The sequence below is a fragment of the Petromyzon marinus genome, unplaced genomic scaffold, assembly GCF_048934315.1.
Source record: "Petromyzon marinus isolate PM22_M1 ecotype Great Lakes invasive population unplaced genomic scaffold, UKy_Petmar_22M1.pri1.0 PM_G_Scaffold_77, whole genome shotgun sequence".
Classification (NCBI taxonomy): Eukaryota; Metazoa; Chordata; class Hyperoartia; order Petromyzontiformes; family Petromyzontidae; genus Petromyzon; species Petromyzon marinus.
Genome location: NW_027423032.1, coordinates 715,001 through 723,011, shown reverse-complemented (window position 1 = coordinate 723,011; position 8,011 = coordinate 715,001). Strand labels below are relative to the sequence as shown.

Genomic DNA, 8,011 nt, shown 5'->3' with positions numbered 1-8,011 from the left:
CCTATGAGAGAGAGAGGCTCTACCTTGGTAAACAACAACAACAACCACCACCACCACAACCACCACCACCACAACCACCACCACCACCACAACCACCACCACCACAACCACCACCACAACCGCGATGAGAATTTCTCACCTCGGATTTCAGTTCTCGCGCGGAGCGGCAGATTTCTGTTACCTCGTGACGTCACGCAGCAGCAGGAGATGACGTCACTTGCATGGTACAAGAACACTCCCCTCCCGCAACGAGCGGGTCTTAATTTAAATAAATTATGTTAATGAGTCCGGCCCATACGTCGCAATAAACTCGCGACGGTCGACACGAACACATTATGTTAATGAGCCGCCAGTCACCGGGCGTAGCTTTGCCCAAATAAGGATTGTACTTGAACAGATAACGCAAGTTGACCCAGGCAGAGGTGACGTCACGCTCAAGGGCGCGGTAGACGGGGTGGGGTGAATACCTTGGTGACATGACGTCACTGGCGAGGTACACCTCACCCTGGCGTTTCACGCCGATGAGGTGATGCTGAGTAGTGACGTCACAGAGCGGGATTGGAGTTTAAGTTGATTTAGATTCATTTTCCATTGCTCCCTCCCTTGAACTCAGCAACAACAACGTGGACATTGCATCCCACTGGGATTTTTAGCACACAGCGTTGGTGTACGGTGCTTTTTTGAAGAACATTTTGCTGTTTTTTTCATGGATTTTCTGTTTGCAGAGTCACACAAAGTAGTAACTTTAAGATGTGTTTCTTGTTCTTGTTTGTGTTTGTTGTGGTTGCACTTGATTCAAGAGCCGAATGGCTCACAGGGGTATACCAATATATATCAACTGAAACTATTGTGTACACACTATGTGTATGTAAACTGTGTGCGTACACTGTGTGTACGTGTACACTGTGTGTACGTGTACACACAGTGTGCACTGTGTGTGTGTACACTGTGTGTGTACAGTGTGTGTACACACTGTGTGTGTGTACACTGTGTGTCACTGTGCCTGGCACAAGCGTCGTGGTGACGTCACCGCCACTTAGTGGCGAATGGCGGTTGTTGTTGTGTCACTGTGTGTGTGTGTACACTCTGTGTGTACACTATGTGTCACTGTGTGTGTCACTGTGTGTGTATATACACTGTGTGTGTACCCTGTGTGTGTACACTGTGTGTATACACTGTATGTGTGTACACTGTGTGTGTACAGTGTATACCCTGTGTATGTGTACAGTGTATATACTGTGTGCGTGTACACTGTGTGCGTGTACACTGTGTGTGTGTGTACGGTATGTGTGTATACACTGTGTGTGTGTACACTGTGTGCATGTGTACACTGTGTGTACATTGTGTGTGTACACTGTGTGTGTGTACACTGTGTGTACACTGTTTGTGTCCGAACCCCCGGCAAGGCCATCTACTTAATGACGAGAGAAAATTCACACGAAATGTCCTTTTCAATGAAGTCTTCCAGATGTAAATTGATACAAGCTTTTAATGAAGAAATAAAATCATCTAATTCAAAACACAACACAAGTCAAAGATGTTTCATTTTAAAACTTCAAAACGGAGCATGGGGTACTTGCGTGAATGCGTCCTTCGTGTGCCGGAAATGTTGTGACTTTCCTGGCCTGAAGGCCGTCAATGTGTTGGACCATTATTGGTGCACAGCGTCTCAACAACAGCAGTGGGGTTTGCTTCAACCGATAGGTAACGAACATCCAGACGTGAATCAGCAAGGAGCATTTCTAGTCCTAGTTAGACAAAATCTACGTCAACACGTAAGACAAAACTACAATTCGTGTTGTAGAGAATGTACCTCCTCCTATACGTGTAACTTTCAAGTGGTATGCCTTGTAACTGATGAATGATCCGAGCGTGCTGCCTATTTCAAAGACGATGAGTTGCTCCAGAGGCAGACGCTTCGTGAAACACAAGAGTTCTCTGTACAGGTTACTTCCAAAACACACACACACTTTGTCCTAACATCACTTATTCAATGTGTGACCCTCAGACAAAATATTACATGTACGCGCACAATCAGACAAGTATTCATTCTAAATCATTGACGGACATATTAGCAACATTGAATTACTGCAGCGAAATTGACTGCATCACGTTACATCGTATTAACAAGAAGTCATTTACAAATACGCACCGTCTGCTTAACAGTGTATGTACAACGTACTATTGTTGCGTCATTCAAAACGAGTAGGCCGTTGCATGCTGGCATCTGGGTCAAAATGTAGCAAACTCTAAACATTACGCTACAAATAATAGATCACGGAGTTTCGATGGCAACACAAGCAATCGTCATCAGGTGGGACAAGCACAGCAGCATAAAGAGGAAACTGCTGGAGTAGGCACCTACTACTTCAGCAGTTTCTCTTGCTGTGGTTGTCCCACCTGATCACGATTGCTTGTGTTGTGATCTAAACGCCGTGATCTGTTATGTTTCTACCCACGTGGTGAATTTACCGAAAGAACTCAAGAGTGTGGATTCCTGTAGTCACGAAAGCTTCGAAATCAAGATTGCCTACAAACTACACAACTGAGATGACACATCAATCATCGTCCCCTGCTGACAAGCTCTTGTCCACATGCAGGCCGGTGCAGGGCCACCACCTTGTGCCACACAGGGGCAGCTGCTACTTGGGGATGCTCTTCGAGCATTTCAGACGAGGTACGACACAAAACTCCGAGTTGCCGAGGCGATTAAGCGAGCAAAGCGTAAAAGCAATTATCATGAGAACATCGTGAATGCTTGGGAGCTTATTGGCTCTCGCTCCTGGTGAGAGATTGACCCAACTCACAGGTCCACAAAGACTGGCCGCTCTTACTCTGCAGGTTGAACCTAGGAAATGAGTGTACAACTTCACATTCTTGTCATTAAAGGCCTGTGACAAAGGTGCATCTATTGTAGCGACATCGTCTCTGGCTTACACATCTACCGGGTCTCCACTTGACTTTGGATTGTCCAGGAAGTCCACCCACACCTCCACTTCCACAAACTGCTGGGAGTTGCCTCGCTCTGCCTCACAGTCAGAATTCTCCTCCTGCTTCACGTTGCCTCCATCAATGTGAAGGTCCCATTTTGGAGTTGAATCTTCATCTTCACATTTCACCATCACTTCTTCCCTCTTCACCACCACTTCTTCCCTCTTCACCATCACCTATTCATATTTCACCTCGATAACTTTAAAAGTGTCTAAGCTGGGATTTTCTTCCGGTTCGTGTTTCATGCGGGATGGGCTCATGGTGGCACTTTGACTTTCACAAGCCGATTTCAGACTCCACTCCATGTGGATCTTCTGATGCTTCTGTGTTCTCTGGTGTACTTGAAGATGTGGTTGCTGTGCAAACGTTATCCCGCACGGAATGCACCTGAAGGGTTTCTCTCCCGTGTGTGTTCTCTGGTGTACTTGAAGATTTGATGAATCTGCAAACGCCTTCCCACACACACTCCACTTGAAGGGTTTCTCTCCTGTGTGTTCTCTGGTGTTCTACAAGAAGAGATGAACGTGCAAACGCCTTCACGCACACACTGCACTTGAAGGGTTTCTCTCCCGTGTGTGTTCTCTGGTGTATTACAAGAGTAGATGAATATGCAAACACCTTTCCACACACACTGCACTTGAAGGGTTTCTCTCCCGTGTGCGTTCTCTGGTGTTCTACAAGATTAGATGACTGTGCAAACGCATTCCCACACACACTGCACTTGAAGGGTTTCTCTCCCGTGTGTGTTCTCTGGTGTATTACAAGAGCAGATGAATGTGCAAACGCCTTCCCACACACACTGCACTTGAAGGGTTTATCTCCCGTGTGTGTTCTCTGGTGTATTACAAGAGTAGATGAATGTGCAAACGCCTTCCCACACACACTGCACTTGAAGGGTTTCTCTCCCGTGTGTGTTCTCTGGTGTTCTACAAGATTAGATGACTGTGCAAACGCCTTCCCACACACACTGCACTTGAAGGGTTTCTCTCCCGTGTGTGTTCTCTGGTGTATTACAAGAGCAGATGAATGTGCAAACGCCTTCCCACACACACTGCACTTGAAGGGTTTCTCTCCCGTGTGTGTTCTCTGGTGTTCTACAAGATTAGATGACTGTACAAACGCCTTCCCACACACACTGCACTTGAAGGGTTTCTCTCCCGTGTGTGTTCTCTGGTGTATTACAAGAGCAGATGAATGTGCAAACGCCTTCCCACACACACTGCACTTGAAGGGTTTATCTCCCGTGTGTGTTCTCTGGTGTATTACAAGAGTAGATGAATGTGCAAACGCCTTCCCACACACACTGCACTTGAAGGGTTTCTCTCCCGTGTGTGTTCTCTGGTGTTCTACAAGAGCAGATGAACGTGCAAACGCCTTCTCACACACACTGCACTTGAAGGGTTTCTCTCCTGTGTGAGTTCTCTCGTGCCGTGTGAAATCTCCAGTCCGATCCGTGTTGTATGCACACCGGTCGCATTGGAGCCTTGTCCTACCGAGCTGCGCTGAGTGCATTTGCTCCATGAGACCAATTCTGCAGAGGAAGCATCAGAGGAAGCGTCAGCTGCTGACAGAAAAAAATAATATCCACACCATCTACACGTCAGTATCGATGCACAGAGGAAAGCATATATACACAGTAACACGTGACTTACACGTCTATACTTATTCACATATTCATGATATAGTGGAAAAATGTCCCAAATTCATCACACGGGCTGTTATGGCACACAATGAGAGGGCAAATGGTCATAAACATGCCTGGAAGCCCTCGTATCTTCAAAATGAATGTTCACCAAAAACTCCGAGCACAAAATTTCAGCTGTCTGGCTTCAAAAGGAATATTTATGAAAGCTAAATTCAGCTGACGTAGCAAAGGGTGTTTAAAATAATACTATTTGTGTTATGCAGAAATGCATGAATTAATGTTCAATCGCAACTTAGAGGTGGGAAGCCAGGCACAGATGTCCTTGAATGCTGGGATGAACAGATCCGACTTAAGCTGCACGTGTGTGCTGTGTTAACTTCCTGACTCCATTCTTATAAAGAGTTGCAGAGGAAAACAAAACGAAACTCCTGTTTTGATATAACCTCCGTGCTCAATAGAGTTAATAGACTTTACTGCAAACACAAACTTGACACTGTCACACACTCAGAGGCGGAGCCTGGATTTTCAGGTAGGGGGGGCAACCCCTCCAGCAATGAAAAATGATAGTAGTTGTTAGTAAGTAAGGAGTTGTTAGTAAGGAGTTGTTAGTAAGGAGTTGTTAGCAAGGAGTTGTTAGTACGTAAGGAGTTGTTAGTAAGTAAGGAGTTGTTAGTAAGGAGTTGTTAGTAAGTAATGAGTTGTTAGTAAGGAGTTGTTAGTAAGTAAGGAGTTGTTAGTAAGCAAGGAGTTGTTAGTAAGGAGTTGTTAGTAAGTAAGGAGTCGTTAGTAAGGAGTTGTTAGTAAGTAATGACTTGTCCCTTGCTTTTTATTCGACGCGTGTGATCGGAATTGCGCTCACTGAAGGTGTTTGCCTTCAGGGAAGTCGTGTACTGTATACGCAACTGCGCAAAATTCTGTGAGTCACAACTGCTCTGCCGTTACTTATTGCCAATTATGGACTCGGACTGTTGTCCTCTCATAGAGTCCCTGGCACGTAATAATATGCCACACGGTGGCAGTGGGGGTCGCAAAATGCTGATTTATCTATATATATGAAAGGGAAATGTGTGGATACTTGTGTCTGTTTGAAATGTTTAGCATACTTCCCAACGTGCCACACACTTGAAATTTGGCATGTGGGTATGTTGCATACTGTACACAATGTAAAAAATATAAAAATAGTCTTTTTTATTTTTTTGGGGGGGGGGGGAATGACCATGAAGTGTCTGGCGTCAACCCGCAACACCTCTGAGTTAAGCGCTCTGCAATGCTTAGAGCTATTAACAGCGTGCCGGGAGATTTTAGGTGGCGCTTCGCTCCTGGCCGATGAAGCCATTGGTTTCTCGGGAGTTCAATACATATCCTCCGTGCGAAGAACGGGTAGAACTGCTATCTAAAATATGAAGCAGAACATTCCATCTGTTTGTTTGTGCGAAGCAGCAAAAACCTCTCCAACGCTGAGCTCTGGCGTCGTGAAAATTTGCACGGCTAACGCTGTCTGGAATTTCTAAGTGAACGTGACTATTTTCAGCTCGCCACGTCATTATTCCCTTCCCCGAGTGGCCAAAATCGGCCTTACGTAGCAGTGGGGTAAGGTTGAATCTCCTTGAGTGAAAACATCCGATTTAGGTAAATTGATTTGTTTCGGCTTTTTTCTTTCTTGCAAGCATCAATTTTTTCCAGGGTTTTTCAGTGAAATAGAAGGGAATGTGAAGTTAACCAAAGACAAGAATCCAAGTCCCGGGCGAAGCTGGGTAGTGAAGCTCGTTACTAATAAACCCCAATGATCCTATCAAAATTAGGGATTTCTATCGGATCGTTGGGGGGGCACGTGCCACTCCACCCCCCACTGGCTCCACCACTGTCACACACTGGCATGGTTCACAGGTGGTGGTGTGTCCAGACCCACGCCTGGCCACCTTCACCTGCTCAGTATTAATGCTTCCTCACTCCACCAAGTAGTTAATTGAGGATCAATCAACACAGCCGAGGCTGCGTGTCTCTCTCTCTCCCCGTGGTCGTGTGGATTTCCTTCCCGATCCCCCGGTCTCCCCTCTACATGTAGAGAATGAACACCACCAAGCGTCTAGAGTGAACACCGCCACGCGTCTAGAGTGAACACCACTACGCATCTAGAGTGAACACCGCCAAGTGTCTAGAGTGAACACCGCCACGTGTCTAGAGTGAACATCGCCAAGCGTCTAGAGTGAACACCACCACGTGTCTAGAGTGAACACCACGTGTCTAGAGTGAACACCACCACGTGTCTAGAGTGAACACCACCACGCGTCTAGAGTGAACACCACCACGCGTCTAGAGTGAACACCGCTACGCGTCTAGAGTGAACACCACCACGCGTCTAGAGTGAACACCACCACGTGTCTAGAGTGAACACCGCCACGCGTCTAGAGTGAACACCACCACACATGTAGAGTGAACACCGCCACGCGTCTAGAGTGAACACCACCACACATGTAGAGTGAACACCGCCACGCGTCTAGAGTGAACACCACCACACGTCTAGAGTGAACACCACCACGCGTCTAGAGTGAACACCGCCACACGTCTAGAGTGAACACTGCCACGTGTCTAGAGTGAACACCACCACGCGTCTAGAGTGAACACCACCACACATCTAGAGTGAACACCACCACGCGTCTAGAGTGAACACCACCACGCGTCTAGAGTGAACACCACCACACATCTAGAGTGAACACCGCCACGCGTCTAGAGTGAACACCGCCACGCATCTAGAGTGAACACCGCCACGCATCTAGAGTGAACACCGCCATGCGTCTAGAGTGAACACCGCCACGCGTCTAGAGTGAACACCGCCACGCGTCTAGAGTGAACACCACCACGCGTCTAGAGTGAACACCACCACGCGTCTAGAGTGAACACCACCACGCGTCTAGAGTGAACACCGCCACGCGTCTAGAGTGAACACCACCACGTGTCTAGAGTGAACACCATCACGCGTCTAGAGTGAACACCACCACGTGTCTAGAGTGAACACCATCACGCGTCTAGAGTGAACACCACCACGTGTCTAGAGTGAACACCGCCACGCGTCTAGAGTGAACACCGCCACGTGTCTAAAGTGAACACCGCCACGCGTCTAGAGTGAACACCGCCACGCGTCTAGAGTGAACACCACTACGTGTCTAGAGTGAACACCGCAACGTGTCTAGAGTGAACACCACCATGCTGTTGACAAGCCCCACCTTGTTGTTGTTGTTGTGGGCAGGTTGCTTCTGTAAACAAGAGCGGTACAGCAGCTCAACGCGGGCGTGGCCTGGTACAAAATAAAAAAAAACTGTGAATATTTAAAACAAACAAAGTTACAAAGTAGCGAGCCAGGTGAAGAGAAATTAA

General features: G+C 47.1%; 1 protein-coding gene across 1 annotated transcript; it reads right to left on the bottom strand.

The window, feature by feature from the left end:
- Nucleotides 1-1,525: 1,525 nt before the first annotated feature.
- LOC142920806 (uncharacterized) lies at nucleotides 1,526-7,930 on the bottom strand. The gene is made up of 2 exons (XM_076062891.1): nucleotides 7,861-7,930; nucleotides 1,526-4,522 (listed from the first exon to the last, which is right to left on the bottom strand). The coding sequence occupies exon 2, from the start codon at nucleotides 4,510-4,512 to the stop codon at nucleotides 3,268-3,270; it is 1,245 nt and encodes a 414-aa protein (XP_075919006.1). The 5' UTR covers nucleotides 4,513-4,522; nucleotides 7,861-7,930; the 3' UTR covers nucleotides 1,526-3,267.
- Between the last annotated feature and the right edge of the window lie 81 nt (nucleotides 7,931-8,011).